This window comes from Protopterus annectens, chromosome 3.part0, assembly GCF_019279795.1.
Source record: "Protopterus annectens isolate FY-2018-M chromosome 3.part0, PAN1.0, whole genome shotgun sequence".
NCBI classification, from domain to species: domain Eukaryota; kingdom Metazoa; phylum Chordata; order Ceratodontiformes; family Protopteridae; genus Protopterus; species Protopterus annectens.
In genome coordinates, this window is record NC_056731.1 from 390252465 (window position 1) to 390271675 (window position 19211).

Below are 19211 nucleotides of genomic sequence, written 5' to 3' on the forward strand. Positions count from 1 at the left end.
GCCCTTCAGAGCTTTACTGCCACTAATGGGTATGCTCTTCTGAGGCTTTTGAGGATCGACGATTGGTTTGTGCTGTTCCTTTGCTGGGCAGATAAGTTCCCTATGGGGAAAACCTTTCATTTAATAATTTTGTTTATTATTGATACTTTACTCTTCAGGAAAGTTATTTTAAAGCTAGAAGTTTGTGTTTTTAAAGGACTGTCAAAAGACTGTACTGTACTTTTAAATGGGAGTACTCTTTTTTTTTTCCCCTCACTTTAAAAGTTGTTCAAAGTAACTGAAAACTACCTTTTCTATGGAGAAATTGTATTTATTTTACTTTGTGGGACTGATAAAGTGTTTTAAAATGCTTTTTTACTGAGTTTGTCTGTGAATAAAGTGACTTTTAAGGACTTTTGTGTTTACCAGCATTTGCTGCTTATTTTCCTTGGAAAGAGGCACCATTTTTCAGTTTCGTCTTGACTATGGTACACTCTATTGGTCCCATGGTGGGTCCTTCTTCTAGCCACAAAACGAAAAAGTTAAAGCAAACAGCCTTTGCCATTACAACAGGGTAGCAATTTACCTCTGCTGTAGCCATTTGTTGTACCTCAGACCACTCATCTTTTACCCCAGATCCCTCAGGTGTAGCACCTACAGCCACTATGGACTGGGGGTTAGCCACATGCTCTGCAGCTGTTGGGGTCCCTTCAGTGGGCAAGGGAGAGCCACACTTGTCAACCATGAAAGAGGGAACAGGAAGGCTTCCCTGATTTGTCTGAATACTGTGCCCATGCCTGTGGAAGCTACTGCTGTCATTAATAATATTGTTGGTACTTTTTCCCTGTCAAAAAGAAACAGAAAAGTAGACATGTATCTACTCCTTCTCAAATATCCTTAGACAGGAATAGTTTACTGGGTGTGGCTCAGGGTTTAATTCAGGCTATTGATCCTTCTTGTGAATAAGTTTCTGCCTAAAGATAGGATATCTCCATTCCTGAAGAGATTTAAGATTCTGAATCTGGACAGGAGGATGAAGGGACAGATACAGGGTTTTCTCCTCAGATGTCTAATTTATAATCAGAAGAAAACTCAGTTTCTGCCTCTCCCTATGAAGGGTTCTCTTCCTCTGAGACTATTTCTAGAATGTGCCTGTGTTTTCAGTAGGAGGACACTGTGGTTTCTCAGTCCCTTAGAAAATACTATGCACTGTTTGTTACAGAAAGAATTTCCAGAACCTGCACACATTCCTCTAATTCTGTCAGTTTTGGAGTATGTGTGAGTTACTACTTACAATGATAATCAGCCAGCTGCCCTTAAAAAGCCAGATAGGATGTATAAAGTTCTTCAGTCTTTAAAGTTTTAATATACTCTTATCCAGCAGTTATAGCTTTAGTTAACCCTTCTGCTCCTAAACAGTTAATTCCAATCCTGCTATTTCTGATAAGGATAGGAAGATTATTGATAAGTATGGGTAAAAAGTGTATGCTTCTGCAACTTTGATTTTCAGAATTTTGAGTTGTTAGGCTCATATGTTAAGATATGACTAACAAAGTATGAGAAATATGTTGTCTGCAGTTTCTTCTTGAGAGGAAAAATCTGCTTTAAATATTTTAATTTCTTCTATTGTTCAAGTCACTACTCGTATACTGTGTGTGTGTGTGTGTGTGTGTGTGTGTGTGTGTGTGTGTGTGTGTGTGTGTGTGTGTGTGTGTGTGTGTGAGACTTTTTTTTTCAAACACGTTTATTGAATTATCACTTGTGACATAGGCAAATTTACATTCATATAAAAGTAATCACACTATAATTAACCTAAGCATTTTCCTTCATGTATATTGCTATATGTCATATAAACAACTTTAAATAAATTATTCAATTCCTGCCTTTTTTTAAACAAGAAATATCTTTATTAAACCATCACTTGGCAGTTATACATTTATACAAATGAAAACAAACCACACCAACGCAATCTTCGTTGCAAACATTATACATCACTTGTAATCTACGCAATATTTTTCACTCAGACATTACATAGCTCTTTTAAGTCCTGCCACCTTTTAAACCTCATTCCTCCCTCGTATGTATTATTCCCACAATTTCCATTTTCCTATGTAGTTTGCTGCTACCCTTTTCTAAAAATCTCAGTTCCATTTGTTGTATCTCTGTTACTATATTCACTACTTCTAGTATAGTTGGTTTAGATTTTGATTTCCATTTTCTTGTACTTGCTTTTTGGCAGGCACCATAATTGGACACAACAAGGCCTTACCATGTCAAGGCAATTTGATTCTGTATCATAGCTCAGAAAAATCATCTCCATCATCAGATCAATCTGCCCACCCAGCATCTCTGACAGTGCATCCCACAGGGAATCCTTAAAGTCTGCCAGTTCACCACATTCCCAGAAAATATGTTCCCAATTACCTCTTTCTTCCCATCTCACCAACAATTGCTGTCTGCCTGAGGAAAAATTCTCTGGAGTCTACTTTGATATAGAAATATCTGTGCAGACATTTCCAGGCAACAGTCCTAAATCTTCTAGATTATGTTGCATATTTTAGAGACATACATATATCCTCTCATTGTTTATTTGTGAATTGCTTATCCAGTCACTCTTCCCAACCCTTTCTAACCTCCTCTGATTGATTCTTATAGTTATCATACAATATTTTATATACTCTACTAATTATTCCTTTTTTAATGGCAGCTTCTGTTCTAGAGTCTGCTACAAACTCTACCAGTGGCTGGTCTTTCATTTAGGACCCCCATATTTCTTTCTCTTTGTCTCTTTGTCTATACTCTAAAATCAGTCCCTGATAGGAAAGGCAATCTCTTACCTGCAGTCCAAATAAATTATTCCCGTCTTCCCATTCTGTCATCTTTCCCTCCCTAGTTATTTGTTCCCAATTCCTTGGTTGCTGTGCCAGTTTTCTCCAATAAATTTCAGTCCCCTCTTGCCTATTGTCTATATTCCTAATTGCAGTGATCCCTATCTGCAGAATTTCCTTTCTCCGGTCCCATGCTGGCTTAGATGTTCTTCGTGTTTCACTGTTGCAGTCATAACTGTAGGGTGTTCCTGCCGGCAGGCAGCCCGAGGTCCGCCAGAATTCCAAAGTCTGGGTCCGGCGTCGGCTGTACCAGCAAGTACCCTGACGTCAGAACGTAGAGGTATAAAGCTGACAGCCGACGCCATCTTCTCCAGTCTTTCTTGCCATGCGGTGGAAAGCAGCTCGCAAGTCGTTGGTTGGCACATTCAGGACATCGTGCTTTGATTGTCGTCGGTCCGAAGTTTTCTACTTCTCTTCTCAAGCTAAGTACCCCGTTGGGGAAACTTTTTTCTTGCTCCTCCGATGTCAGAAAAAGTTAATAATTGTATATCGTGTGGGAAACAAATACCTCATAAAGATTTCCACTCTTACTGTCTGCCTTGCTTAGGCCCTGACCACGACGTTTTTTGCTGTCGGTTCTGTGCCAGGTTTAATTCTCGCACTATCAAGCGTAGGTACGATTGGGCCTTGAATTATTTCAGTAGACGATTCAATTATAGGATGTCGTCGGATACTTTACCGACAACCGGAATTCAAAAGAAATGCAAGGACAAGGATAGGCCTCCGAGGTCCAAACAAGATTCTTTGCAACTGGAGCCAGCTTCGGGTTCGGTGGTCGTCAGTAAGGCACTTTTGCAGCCCCTGTCGTCCGCCACTTCGGAACCGATGGCCGACACACACTCCCATGGGGAGCCTTCTAGGCCTAGTATTGTATCTGCTGCAGGACCTTCGGACGTCGCTCCTTCAGATGGGTCTGGAACCGCTGTGCATGTACCGGCTTCTGAGGGGGTTTTCAGGCCTTCTCATATCACTGTTTCTACAAAGGCAAAGTCAAAGACTCCTGTTAAACCAAGGATTTCTTCTCAAGCTTCCTCGGATACAGCTCCCAAGTCCTAGAAGCAATTACTATGGATGGCTGAAGATTTACTGACAATGATTAGGGGTTCTCACCCTCCTCCAGAAAAAAGGCCTAGACAGGATATTCCTTATGATTCTTCTGATCAGGCCTCTGTGTCTTCTGTCTCTTCCTCTGACCAGGATTATTCTTTTCCTCCTTATGAGGATTCTGATGCAGAGGACTCTATTCCCTCTGCTTTTCCCCCTGAAGATTTCTCTTTTGGGGAAACCTTACATGAGATGAGGGAGCATTTTCATTGGGAAGGTCAGGATTATTCTGCTTCCAAGAAGAGACTTAGGGAATTTCTCCTTCTCCCTCAACACAGACCTTTGGCTATTCCTCCTGTACTTGATATTGTGGATGATGCTTTTTCTGAAGCTAACCTGAATCCTGATTCCTTGCCGCCTGCTCCTTCTAAGCCTGATAGATTTTACAGAGTCCCTGACTCCCATCAATTCTTATTTAAGAACCCTTCTGCTGATCCTGAAACCATTTCTCAGGGTTCTAGGGCTGCTAAGGCCGCTTCTTCTAAGAATCCTATCCCCTCTGAAAATGGACAGGTGGGGCAAAAAGGTTTACACTTCTGCTACTCTTTCTATTAGAGCTTTAAATTGCCAGTTTCACATGTTCAAGTATCAGCAATTTCTTTTGTCTGTTTTAAAGCAAAGGCTCTCTTCCTTTCCTGCATGTGCAGAGGACAAGGAATTACAGGATGTATTGCATGCCACTGAACAAGTTAGCAAACATAGTTTACATTGTGGTTTTGATGCCTTGGAAGCTTCTTGCAGGGCCGCAGCCTCTGGTACTGTTATCAGGAGACATGCTTGGCTTCGTGAGCAGAATTTACCTGAGCAGGTTAAGGCTAAACTATTAGATGCCCCTGTTCAGCATGATGTTTTATTTGGATCCAAGGCTGAGGAGGTTATTAAAAAGATGGAAGAAAAAGCAAAATCTATGCAAACTGTTAAAGATTTTTTACAAGTTCAGCCTCCTAGATTTTCTAGAAATTGGCCCTCCAAAAATTGGTCCTTTCCCACGTCTGACAGGCCTCAAAGGGGAAGATATAGACGCTCCAGAGGTCGGGCGCAGGCTCAGGCCTCTTACAGGTCAAGACAATGGACCTTCTTCACCTAGAAGGGGAGAAGACAGACCTCAATCTCAAAAGAAGCAGACCCAATGACTCTCTCCGTTGGGCTACAGGTCCTACTTGCCTGGAAGCCCCTCTCGGAGGAAAACTTTCTCTTTTCTACCAAAATTGGACTCATATTACCCAGGACAAATGGGTTTTAGACGTGATTTTAAGAGGCTACAAATTCCACTTTCATACTCTGCCAAGGTCGTCGGGTTGGCCGGATCTGCCAAAACATCAATGGTCAGAGGCCTTAAATCAAGTGGACGCTTTATTGGCCATGAGAGCCATAGAACCTGTTCCACTTCCAGAGATGGGAAAAGGTTTTTACTCAAGACTATTTCTGGTCCCAAGAAAACAAAATTCATGGAGACCTATTCTGGACCTCTCAGTATTAAATACCTTTCTGGAGATTCCAAAATTCAAGATGCTTACTCTGCAACAACTTCTTCCCATGCTCTCCCAGGATGCTTGGATGGTGACATTGGACTTGAAGGAAGCCTATTTACACATTCCCATCAGACAGGAACGCAGAAAATGCCTCAGATTCAAGGCAGGTTCGAGACACTTTCAATTCTCTGTACTGCCCTTTGGCTTATCTACTGCACCCAGAGTCTTTACCAAGTGTCTGGCTCCAGTAGTAGCTTATTGCAGACTCCAGGGGATTCAAATTTACCCCTATCCGGACGACTGTCTTATTCAGGCAGACAGCAAGGATCTTTTACTTCAACATCTGCAGTTTGTTCAGCATCTTCTCCTACTTCTGGGATTTTCAGTGAACACAAAAAAGTCACATTTGATCCCCTCTCAACAAATGATCTTTTTGGGAGCTCTTCTAAACACAAGCTTACAAAGGGCCTTCCTTACTCCAGAAACGCAAGTACAGCTGGCATCAATTTTCAAGACCTTGGCTACTTTAACTCAGCTCACTGCAAGGAAATTCCTGCAGACATTGGGCTACATGGCTTCTTGCATCCTGTTGATTCCAAATGCAAGGCTTCATATGAGAAAGCTTCAATGGTACCTTAAGAGTGTATGGTCTCAGTATTACCACAGCATGGAAACAATGATTCCTCTGATTCCCTGCCTCCAAAAAGAGTTCCTCTGGTGGTCCAGGGCTTGTGCTTTAAACGAAGGGAATCCCTTTCGTCTACCTCATCCTGCTCAGATCATAACCACAGACGCCTCGGATTATGCTTGGGGAGCTCATTACCTAAACAATTGCCAGCAGGGCTATTGGACAAAGAAGCATCTTCCCTGGCACATCAACTTGAAGGAAATGTTGGCAGTCCAAAATGCTCTTCTAGCCTTCCAGAATCTTTTGCAACCAGGCCATCTTCTGATTCGCACAGACAATACCACAGTCATGTGGTATATAAACAAGCAGGGGGCTCTCACTCTTACCCCCTTTGCAGACTAGCCATGAGTTTATGGGACACAACTCTAAATCTGAATCTGCATCTTCAAGCTCAATTCATTCCAGGAAAACAGAATCTCTTAGCAGACAGCCTAAGCAGAAATCTTATCTTTTGGATCCTCATGAATGGATGTTGGTCCCCAACTTATTCAGCACGATTACGGCAGTTTGGGGTTGCCCTCGGATAGATCTGTTTGCATCTCATCTCAATCATCAGCTGCCTCTCTTTTGCACCAGGTCCTTCCACAAAACAGCTTGGAAAGTGGATGCCCTGTCCTTCAGCTGGAGGAATCTTTCGGGATATGCCTTCCCTCCTCTTCCTCTTCTGCCTCGGGCGTTACTGAAAATAAAACAGGACAAACCCACGATTATCATTTTGATAGCTCCAAATTGGCCTTGGCAGTTTTGGTATCCAACTTTAAGACACCTGTTCTTGGAACCTCCATGGATTCTGCCTCTGTTTCCTTCTCTTCTGTCCCAGCATCAGGGTCAGATGCTACACTCTCAAATCAAGACTCTTTGCCTGGCAGCTTGGCTCTACAAGGGCCTTTGATTCCTTCTGCTTTTCCCAAACAAGTTTTGGATGTTCTCTTAGAAGCTAGGCGCCCTAGCACTAGAAAAACTTATGCTTCTAAATGGAAAAGATTTTGTATGTGGATGTGGGATCGAGGTTCTGATCCTCTTTTGCCTGACATTTCTTCCATTTTACTCTACCTCTCAGACCTTTTGTTTAAAGGCCTCTCCTTTTCTTCCATTAAAATCCATGCTTCTGCTATCTCGGCTCATTACAACACTGATTCCCCCCATCTTCTCTCACCAGCTGGTGAGACAATTCTTGAGAGGGGCTAAGAATTTAAGACCTCCCAGAACTCCTCCTGTTCCTGCTTGGGATCTTAATTATGTTTTGGAAAAACTAACTTTACCTCCCTTTGAGCCTGCTGCTGCTTCGGATATCAAGTTCTTATCCTGGAAGACAGCTATTTTATTAGCTTTGACTTCTGCCAGAAGGGTGTCAGAGTTGCAAGCTCTCATGGCTGTGGAACCATACCTTATTTTCCACCAAGACAGAGTTGCCTTGAGGACCAATCCTACATTTATGCCTAAGGTGATTTCTAAAGTGGCTTTAAATCAGACTATTCACCTTCCTACTTTCTTTCCAAATCCTCAAAACAAAGGGGAAAGGATTTTACATTCATTGGAGGTACACAGACAGCTACGGTTTTACCTGGACAGAACTAAAGATTTCAGAAAATCTGATCAGTTGCTTATTTCTTATGCCTCCAGTTCTCTAGGCAAGGCTATTTCTAAACAAACTATTTCCAAATGGATTGCTCATGGGATAAGGTTTTGTTACTCTCACTTTGGGAAGCAGATTCCAGGTACTGTTAGAAGTCATTCTACTAGAGCAGCTGCCACTTTGGCAGCTTTTCTCAGAGGAGTTCCTACCAAGGACATTTTGGAAGCTGCCACTTGGAGTTCAGTGCATACTTTTTCTAAGCACTATAATCTCCCTTTGTATTCTAAGTCTAGGGCAGGTTTTGCCTCTGCTGTCTTGCAGGGTCTTCTGGCTGCCCCTTCTTCTGTATAACCTCCTCCCTCATCACAGCTTTGGGATTCCACCCTACAGTTATGACTGCAACAGTGAAACACGAAGAACATAGTACAGTTGTGTACACCTAACCATAAATGTAGATGTTCGAGTGTCTTCACTGTTGCAGTCGGTGTTTCCCTCCCACCAATCCCCTCTTATTTTTTGCTTGTTCTATCTCCCTCTTCTTTTGTGGTGTATTTGTGTTTCCTTTTTGGACACCTTTTGGTTACTTTGGGGGACTTCTGACATCTGGGGCAAGAAAGGCTGGAGAAGATGGCGTCGGCTGTCAGCTTTATACCTCTACGTTCTGACGTCAGGGTACTTGCTGGTACAGCCGACGCCGGACCCAGACTTTGGAATTCTGGCCGACCTCGGGCTGCCTGCCGGCAGGAACACCCTACAGTTATGACTGCAACAGTGAAGACACTCGAACATCTGCATTTATGGTAGGTGTACACAACTGTACTTTCTTAGAGTACTTTCTGCTACTTTATGGATGTAATATTCTGCATGATTATTGTTATTCTACTTAAGGGCATCCAAAATCCCACCCTCTCCTTGTTTCTTGAGCCCCCTTCCCCATTTCTTCATTATCCCTTTCCACTTTGAAATATAGTTTTCTACTTATGCTATGTCTGAAATACCCCTTCAAATTGGGTAAATCCAATCCGCCCTGTTCTGGAAGAATCAACTTATCCCACTTGTTCCTTGCCATCTTTCTGTCCCAGATAAAGTCTTTCAGCTCTTTATTAATTGCTATCCACAACTTCACCTCTGGTTGGTAAAAATGTGCTTGACCTTTGTACAAGACTAAAGGGGCTAAAAACATGTTAACTGATTGTACCTTATTATCCATATCTGTATAACAAAGCTCCCATTTTCTCATTTTTTGTATTATCTCTTGTTTAGTCTCTTCCCACATATCCTTAGCTGCCACACTAGAATCATTTTTAATCCATACTCTTAAATACTTTCTTTTATCATGTCCCCTTAAATAGGATATTCTTGAACCAATTTGTGTGTGGGTACATAATTTACTGCTATTCCCTTTGTTTTAGCTTCATTAGTTTTGTATCCTGAAAAGATTTGAAACGGTCTCAAAATGTTCCACAGCACTGTAATGTCTTTTTCTGGCTTTGTCAGGTATAAAATAATATCTGCAAATAAAACCAGCTTTTCTTGGCTACCATACCAGTTATATCCTTGAATTTCTGAGTCCTGTATTTTCTTTGCGAATTGTTCTAAGTATAATTCAGGTAATAAAAGGGAATGTGTGTGTGTATGACTGTTGGTACTTCTTTAAGGGCTATGGCCACTGGTACTGTTTTGAACAGGTTTTCTCAGAATTTCCCAGATGATGACAAAATTAGATTTGAAATTCTCCTTTAGATAGAGATTTAGTCTTTTTCCCCTCTGCTGCAGAGGTGATCAAAAATGTGAGAAAGAAGTAAGCTGATACAGGGAATATCTTAAGATTTTTCAGCCCTCCTTTTCCAAATTTGCCAAGGGATTCTCTAACTCCTCATCCAATTTTGGTAATAAGTAAAACAGACAATCTCAACAAAATACACATAAACAGATGTTTAAAAAGAAATGGCAAGGGGGTTCCAAGAAGAATTCTGGAACCTCCAAAAACCAGAGACAATCCAATAAGTTAGAATGACTGTTTAAGAGACTTTCCCCCTGCCACTCTGGCACCCACCCCTTTTTTATTTTTAGAATGTGTGAATCTCCACTGTTCTCTTTGGCAACTGATAGTTTCAGATAAATGGGTTCTGAAGATTATTCATCAAGGTTACAGATGGTAATGGAAGGAAATCCCTCCTTTCCAGGGAGTAATTCCTCACCTTTCAGACCAGACTCTCTTGTTTCCAACTGTCCATCACTTGCTGTCCCAAGGAGTGATATAACCAGTTCCTCCTTCCCAGGAGAAAGTTTTTAGTGCCAAAGAAGGTGTATGGATTCCAGTTCTACATCTTTCTTTCCTAAACCTGTTTGTGGTAGTGCCCAAATTCCAAATGTTGTCACTTCACAACCTGTTACCATTTCTTCCTCTTTCAAGTTTCCTGGTAACACTAGATTTAAAAGATGCTTATCATCACATTCCTATTCCTTCAGTTTTCAGGCATTTCTTAAGTTTTTTTGTGTCTGGATCACATTATCAGTTTTCTGCCTTGCCCTTTGAATCATCATCTGCACCAAGAGTATTCACAAAGTGCAGACTACAGGGTATCCACATTTTTCCATATTTAGATGAGGTGCTTATCTTTGCATAGTCTTTTTTTTTCAAAGTGTCAGGAATCTCTCTCTCTCTTGGGTGTCAGATGTCTTACACAATCTGACATTTCAAGAGAGCATTCAAACGTCTTTCTGGACTCCACACAGGATTGTGTTTCTAGAATGTCAACTAGACACCATAGTTCAAAGAGCTTTTCTTTCACAGGAAAAAATAGATCTATTTCTAGGGTTTTCCACCGAGACTTTGGTCACTGCAAAGGAATTACTTGGTAGTTTGGATCTCATGGCTTCTGTGATTCTCATGATAGCCCTGGCAAATCTCCACATGAGAAAGATAGTGGTATATGAAGTCTCTCAGGTCCCAGCACAAATACCTCATGTCTTTCCAGATCCCATTACTGGGGTTTGTCAGAAGAGAAATCACTTGGTTAAGACAACAGATATCCCTAAATCCAGGTCTTCCTTTCTCCTTCCTGGTTCCAAAGCTGTCAGTCACCACAGATACCTTGGATTTTGCTTGGGGAGCAGTTTCAGGAGGGATAAAAGTGCAAGGTGCATGAGACACCAAGGACAGGTGCAAGCACATAAATGTAAAAGAGATGCTTGACCTGGTCAAGGCATTCAACTTTGTGAATCATCTTTGGTTCCCTGGGCCTCTTCAAGTTGTTATAGATAACACTACAGTCATGTGGTACATCAGCAAACAATGGGGAACCAGGTCATACCCCCTCTGCAGACTAGCCATATAAGTTTGGGATATAGCTTCACAGTAGAGTCTCACTCCACGGGTATTCTGCATTCTGTCAGAGCAAAATTTTGCGGCAACAAGCTGAGCAGAGCAAGAGCAGACTCTCTTAAATGAAACTAGATCAGGGGGTCTTCCAAGATTTGATCAGTCTGTGGGGAGTTCCTCAAGTAGACCTGTTTGCCTCCTTTCTGCACAATCAGTTGGCAAGATTCTGCTCCGGGACTCCATGGAAGAAGGCCTGGAAGACTGTTGCTTTTTTTTTTTCCTTTCCTTGAAAAGGAATGTTCCTGTATGCCTTTCTACCCTTTCCACTAGTATTCAGGGTACTTCTGAAGATTCATAAGGAATCCCCCTAGACCTTTGTGATGACTCCCCTCTGGCTCAGGCAACCATGGTTCTCCCTTCTTTTGGAAATGGCCAGGGGCAATTACCACAAGCTTCCTCACAGACTGGATCTACTCACACAAGAACATTGATGTTTGATGCACCTTGACACCAATCAACGTCAATTGACTGCCTGAAGGATAGGGTCTTAATTCCTTTTAGGCACCTATATAATGAAGGAGTACAGCAGGTACTAATGGAGGCAAGAAAGCCTTCCACTAGAAAATCATATATTAGAAGTTGGAAGGGTTTTCTAGCTGGTTCAATAAAATAACCAGGACCTATTCATGGTTAATTGTTCTATCATTTTGCAGGATTTGCGAGAGTTACAGTCCTGTGTTTTTTTCTCCTCTACAAAGGTTAATTTGTCAGCCATTTTATCATGTCCTCCCATGGTTCCCCCTCTTTCAATGTAGTCTTATGTCAGAATGTTTTTCAAAGGAGTTTTGCATGAGGTGCCTCAAAGAAAAATTGTGGCCCATCCTTGGGGTCTTAGTTTTGTGTTAGAGAAGCTAGCACTTGCTCCATTTGAACCAGCTAACCTGGCTGACTTGAGGTTCTTAACATGGAAAACAGCTTTACTGATTGCTCTGTAATGTGGAAAATGGTTTTACAGATTGCACTGACCTCTGTAAGAGGGATGTCTGAGTTGAAACCTCGTACGGTGAATCAACCCTATGTCATTTTCCACAGGGACAGGGTTTCTTTGTGAACTAATCCTTCTTTTCTAACTAATGTGGTGTGCCAGTTTACTTTAAGCCAAACTATCCATCTCCTTGTTTCTTTCAGGAACCCAAAAATGAGGGAGAAAGGATACTCCATACCTTGTATGTTCACAGACAACTCGGGTACTATCTTGACAGAACTAAATCTTCAGCTCTTCTGATCAATTGTTCCCTTCATATGAAGGTAAGAAAAAGGGACAGCCTATGTCAAAGCAGACTATTTCTAAATGGTTGTCTAAAGCTATTACCTTTTGTTATAATCACCACAACAAAACTATTCTTGGCAGGGTCAAGGCCTACTCTACCAAAGCCTTGGCTTCATTTCTCGTTTTTTTGAAAGGGCTGAATTCTAGAAGTATGTTAGAAGCTGCAACTTGGTCCCCTGTACATACTTTTATAAAACACTATAAGCTTGATTCCTTCTCGAGGTCTAGATCAGGCCTTGCAAAGACAATTCGTTTGGGGTTCCTAGAGTCTTCTCCTTCCACCTCCCAAATGTAGTAAGCAAGGGTAATCTACCCATATAGCTAAGGCTACTGCAGCAGTGATCAATATGAATGATCACTGCTACAGTAGCTGCTCCCTCACTCCACCCCCCTTGTATATTGGTGCATATAGTTATTTATTTTTAGTTCTCCCTAACATTGTTCTTTAAGTGTTCAGCCTCCCTGTTTCTGTTTTCAGGAAAGCTCTGAGGGTCTTGGTTCCCAAAAATGTCTTTTAGTCAGATTATCTCGAACTGTCTGACACTTTAGGTACATGGAAGGCAAGTTGAAGTTTTGAAAACAGGCCTCTATTATATCCTTGGCAGGATATAACCCATATAGCTAAGACTACTGCATCAGATATCATTTGAACATATACTGTTATGTTACATTTACTTACACTCAAATGTACTTTATTCATATCTGAAAAGTTTTAATATATTTGCATGTCTTTTAGATTTGCTCTGTAAAGGAAAGGCATCCTAATGAACTGAGAGACTTGCCCAGTCGTTATGTCGAAATAGGTAAGAAGCAGCAAGCTGTATAAAAAGGTTCTTGTATTTTAAATGGTATGAGTTGGTACAGAGACTATTTACTGTAAACTGAGTGGTGCATAAATACATTTATATTTTTAACATACTTTAGTTTTATTGCAGTTTGATATCAAAAAGAAAAAAAAAACATATGTCCACCAAGTACTGTGTAGTTTAATTTTGCTGACCCTTTAGTATGAATATATATATATTTTTCAAACTGCAGATTTTTGTGCAGTGGAGCGATTTTGTGATATTGTTTGAATCCTTGTGTACTGTGGAAAGTGTATCCATGTACGAAAGGGAACATACACTATAAGTAAATTTGTTTCCTGTTTATTTTAATGCTTTGTTCTGACAGTTTTTTTTTTTTTTTTTTTTTTTTTGAGTTTGTAGATTTTACTTCATATTTAGGGAAGTGTTAGATCTAGTTTGTGGAGCTTGGCTATTCAAAAGAATCAGATAACTGCTTCTAGTATGAATATAATTAAGTAGATGTACAGCTTCAGCTTAATGTTCTTTATTGATTTTCATAACTAACATGTATCACACAGCCAAACATTAAACACAATACTTCATATGTATAACAATCTAAGCAAAAAAAGTACCCTCATAATTATCCTCCACTACCTTTGTGCCTACCAGCAACAACACTTAGTCCCTATGTCACATTGCACTACAGTGGAGAAATGGGCATATTTCTCGATCCCCTCATACCATGATCTCAGGACAATTCTCTATTTAAATGGTCAATCATATGAGTTCAGTCATATGCAATTTGACTATTTCAAAAGACGGTCTTTTAACATAGACCCATATGCAAACACACACACACACACACCAAAGAAAAAGTTGTGAAAAGTTAAAACTCACCTTGCTCTTCTCTGATACTCACACCATCAATGCATGCAGCATCACACTAACTTGTAATCATTCCACTTGATGACAAACTGAACTGTCGACTCAGTGCACCGCCAAGAATGTTTGTCCGTTATAGGTACATTTGATCAAAACTGGGAAATCCATGCATTTATGTGCATGTGTACGGGTGAGCGTATCTGTCTGTCTATTGATATAGATGATAGATCAACAAATAATCACCTGAAAAAAAAAACATGACAACAAAGAAAAGGAAGCCATTTTATTCATTAAGCTCTAAAGTTTGTAGTTTTGTGTTAGAAGCACTTAATGTTGTTTTACCACATTTGGATAGATCTATTATGATCCATGATCAGGTTTAACTGTAATTCAGCAGGATTGGTGTATATTGCTTTATGTTCACAATATGATGCTTTTTATGTGGGGATGACCACATGTAGGTTATCTAAGAGAATTAAAGAACATTTTTATTCTATAAAAACAAGGATGAGAATAATGCTTTGTTCAAGCATACTTTAGTTTGTGCATCATTTAAGACATTTTAGAGAAGGCAAACTGTGCATCAGTATCCTGATTGGAGAATGAACATTCTCCTGCAGGGTATTAGTGTACAAGTAATGTCCACTGAAAAACATGTCTGCCACTTCACGGCAGCATGTCAAGCCGCCATGAACCTCGGACTGATAAAAGGGAGTGGCCGCCATTATTTTACGCTCGCTAAGCAGCTTTTTTTCTGTTTAGTGAGTGTAAAAATATAAAAAAAAAAGGCAACTATAAAAAAAAGTGTGTGTTTGTCTATGTCTGAGTGTATCCGTGCATGCCAGTGAAAGTGAGAGCGAGCCATTATTTTGCACTCGCTAAGCAGCACTTTTGGTGTTTAGCGAGTGTAAAATAAAAAAAGAAAAAAATGAATATAAACCATGTGTGAGAGTGTATGCATTTATGAGAGGAAGAGAGAGAGAGCGATTGATCGAGCGAAACAGAAAAGCATGTGTTTGTCTGCATGTGTGCGTGAATGTATGCATGAAAGCAGAGACTGTGTGTGTGTGTGTGTGTGTGTGTGTGTGTGTGTGTGTGTGTGTGTGTGTGTGTGTGTGTGTGTGTGTGACACATCAAGAGAATGAGAGAGAACGTAAGAGTGATGTGTGACTGAATGTGTGTATGAAAGCAGAGGAGACTGTGTGTGTGTGATTGAGAGAGAGAGAGAGAGCAATCTTGTGTGAGTGAATGCATGTATGAAAGCAGAGGAGGCTGTGTGTGTGTGAGACATCGAGAGAGTGATCTTGTGTGAGTGAATGTATGAAAGCAGAGGAGACTGCGGCAGAGGAGACTCTGTGTGTGTGTATGAGTGAGAAACACAACAATTTTACTGAGAGCCATTTTTAAGAGCAATAATGCCCTCCAGGTGTGTGTGTAATGTATCAAATCCTTTCCAGGGGGTTTGTTAGGCCCTCTCTGCCCCTGAGACAGTGTTAATTGCACATTAATACACACCATGTGAGGCATTATTGCTATTTTATTTGTGTTCTTGTGTGTTTTTATATTATTATATTATTTATATTAATTCTCTTGAAAAAAGAAAGAAAGAGAAAATCGTGGCAAAGGCGTTTTCGCTTAGGTTTAAATAAAACCATTAATATTAAATTTTGTCTTTAAAAAAAATTTATGTTAGATAGTATCAATGTATTAGCCAGTAACAGAGTTTGACTTATTATTATTGTGTTTTTAAGTGGTTAATTAAGAGAATATTATTTAATGTTGATACTGTTTGTTTATTGGATGATCTTAGTTGAAATATTATTGAGTTTTATGGTCTGGTATTGTGATAAAGTTCATTGGTTTTTTTTCAGTTGATTCTTTGTTGGTTTTGGTTTTATCACCTGAACTTTTCTTCAGTATTGTGTTTTTTAAATAGATAGATGCACACTGGTTCCTCGCCATACCTCTCAGCTGTACATATTTTTGCCCCATATTTTTGGTCTCTTTTTCATAAAGTTGTGGTTTTCTGACAAATTAGTGGCAAATCATTAAAGACTGAAGTTAAAAAATAGTGACAGACATTTGACTTTCAGACTTCATTTCCTTCAAAAATCCATGCTAATGCAAAACCTATTATTCTATCAGTTTTCTAAATTTGTAAGAGAAATATTTAAAAATTGCCCCTATTTTGGGGCCTTTGTACCACATTATTTATGGCTTTGTCCATATTTCTTGCTCTTAGAGGTTGAGAGGAATGGTTCCTCCATATAAATTGTTTCATGTTTTCCTTGACAGCTATTGTGTTAACTCAGTTTGTTTAACATTTCAGCTGATTGACACATGTATGAGATCATTGTAATAGCAGGGAAGGGAAATATACCCTTTCTCCCACTTTTGTGCAGTCTTGAAGCTAATATATGTAAGTTGCAAGGGCTGTGCGTGGCAGCTTAACCCCCCTACACTAAAAAAAAACAGGGATTTTTGATTTGCATGCTCCGTTTTTCTTAGAGCATGCATGTTTCATTTAGCATTTTGAGTTGCAATCCTTTTTGACAGTAATCGGTACTGAGATGTTTTGTTGTACTGATTGTCTTACACACGTATATATGTGTGTGAGACAATATATATATATATATATATATATATATATATATATATATATATATATATATATATATATTTAGATAGTTGTATATAATTATGTATATGGGCAGTACAGTGTTGCAGTGAGTAGCATTGTCACCTCATAGCAAGAGCCGCTCTGGGTCAATTTTTGGCAGGGTACTTTTCTGTTGGGAGTCTGCATGTCCTCCCTGTGTTTGCATGGATTTTGTCTGGGTGTCCTAGTTTACTCCCACATTCCAAAGACCTGCATTAAGTGAAGTGAACACTAAGTTGGCCATAGGCATGAGGTGCATGCATGTGTGTGCTTTGGAAAAACAACTGTGGCAGGGCTAGCCACCCAACATTGTGAACATTGGCTGTAGATCATTGTCACTGTTGAAGTGACACCCCAACTCCATGTGCAAAATTGGAAAAGGAATTTGTATTTATATATAGATACACACACACACACACACACACATATACACGTATCTTTATATGCAGAAGTATTTATATTTCATATATGTGGACCTGTAATGTGTTTGATTTATTTATACACACATGCATACACTTACATGAGTGTGCACACATACAAAATAAAAACAGTTCAGCTTGGCCTTTTTGTTTCATACATGTACAGAGCTACTTCCCTGTTTGCGTATGTTGGACTGTGTGTGTCTCTGTATGCACACACACAAGGAGGAGTGCATTTTTTTATTATGCTTGTACAGGTAAATTAGACTGAACAAGGAAACAGTAAGTTTTATTGCCTTAAGACAATAATGCCCCAAAACAAGTTACTATTATTAAATAATCATGATTAAATATGTTATTGCAGTCACTGTCTAAGCTATATTCCTTGGGAAATAAATTTTGCAAGTTTCTTAAGCTCCTAATGGCTTGCCCTGTAAATATGTATCAGGTTTCTATCTCTCACAAGTAACTGTGCCACTAAAAGTATGACCTTACCAAACATGTAACAATACTGTGTCCTTATTTGTAAAAGATGGCAATGCAGGCAAACATCACAGATCATTCATCAATTCATTTTTTAATGAATGCATGAACAAAAAAATTGCATTCTTTGAAAGTAGTATAATTATGTCATACATGATTTGCTGTAAATGTAAGTTTTTAGTTTTAGCATGGAGCTGGTGATCATTGTAGTTAGTGAAATTACCACTGCCAGTCACTAAAAGCTGAGAATTCTAACCACCATTAGTAACAGTACAGTGTTGTGGTGCCAGGTATCCTTTGCAGGCTTTATGGTTTGCATTTATGTCTTTTGCTGATTCTGCTTATGAGCTATCCAATCGAAGAAAGACACATTTCCATCCATCTTTGTAAACAGATAACCCATATCCCTGTACAGAAACCCATACAGAAGCTTGTTAACCCTAGTACAGGCTGAGAGTTTTTTTTAATTGAATCCCAGAACATACTCTTCAGTGCAGAATAGTAGCTGGTTCAACCAATGCCCTAACCCCTCAGAAGGGTTACCACCTGTCCCTCTTTGCGAGGGTATAGTCCCACCTTGGGCAGTTATGTCCTGCAAAAAAACTAAAAAATGCCAAATGTCCTGAGATTTTAAGACAAAATATATTTTTAAGTTTTCTTTAATAGTTATATAATACAGTTAGTTTGTATCTGGAACACATAAATATTATATTGAATAGCATAAGTAACTCAAGTACTACAAAAATAAGCTTTTATTTTGACAAAAAAGTGAAGTTCTGTCTTTTACACTGACCATGTGTATGTTTTGTCCTGCAAAATCTCACATTTCTACAAAAATGTCCTACTTTGGGCATTTGAAAAGGTGGCAACCCTACCCTTCAGTTCTTCGAGTGAAGAGAAAATAAAAAGCCTATTACATCCATCATCTTATTATATTTAGATATAAGCTCCACTTCCATTAAAATGGGAAAAAAATAGATGTTCCTTCTACTGGCTCACCAGTCAGGTGGCCAAATGAATGACACACCCTCCCCACCCTAGACATTCACATCCTGTTTCTGTGCCCTGCACCCAAACTCTTTCAGCTTATTTCATTAAAGAAAGTCTTCTTTCAAACTGTAGGAAACAGTTGCTACAGTTTATACCCTGCCTGCTCAGAGTGCTAGAGTACTTATGTTTTAATTTAAATAAAAAAAAATATTCTTTTTAATCTGTAGCAAACTACTTGCTACAAATGTAGCAAACATTTGCTGCAGTTTATACCTTGCCTCCACAGATCACTACTGCACTCCGATTTTAGTATTAAAAAAAAAACTTTGGCAAATTGCTTGCTACAGTTTAGACCACACACAAAGTGCTACAGTGCTCAGGTTTGACTGCAAATGTAGTACCAGGTTTTAAAATCCAGTACTGTGTTAGAGAGATTGGGATCGGCTGATTGGGACATAGTTTGTGCCCTAGCTACTTTACTAGTTCATTGGGCATCTCTGCTAATATGTGCTAAATCTGCTGTTTTCTGTCTTCACCTTTTACAAGAACCATTAGTTCCTGAGATAGCCATGTTTATGAAGGTAGGAGTAAAATGGATGTTGTTCTAAATTTTTAGATGAATTGATTT

At 39.6% G+C, this 19211-nt stretch overlaps 1 protein-coding gene across 2 annotated transcripts in view; it reads left to right on the plus strand.

Annotated features, from left to right (window-relative positions):
* VPS41 (VPS41 subunit of HOPS complex) overlaps positions 1 to 19211 on the plus strand; it is a 2347711-nt gene that overhangs the window by 1461199 nt on the left and 867301 nt on the right. For both annotated transcript variants that reach the window (XM_044064839.1, XM_044064840.1), the window contains exon 10: positions 13099 to 13165. In XM_044064839.1, the coding sequence (XP_043920774.1) occupies positions 13099 to 13165 (67 nt within the window). The remainder of the gene's footprint in view (positions 1 to 13098; positions 13166 to 19211) is intronic.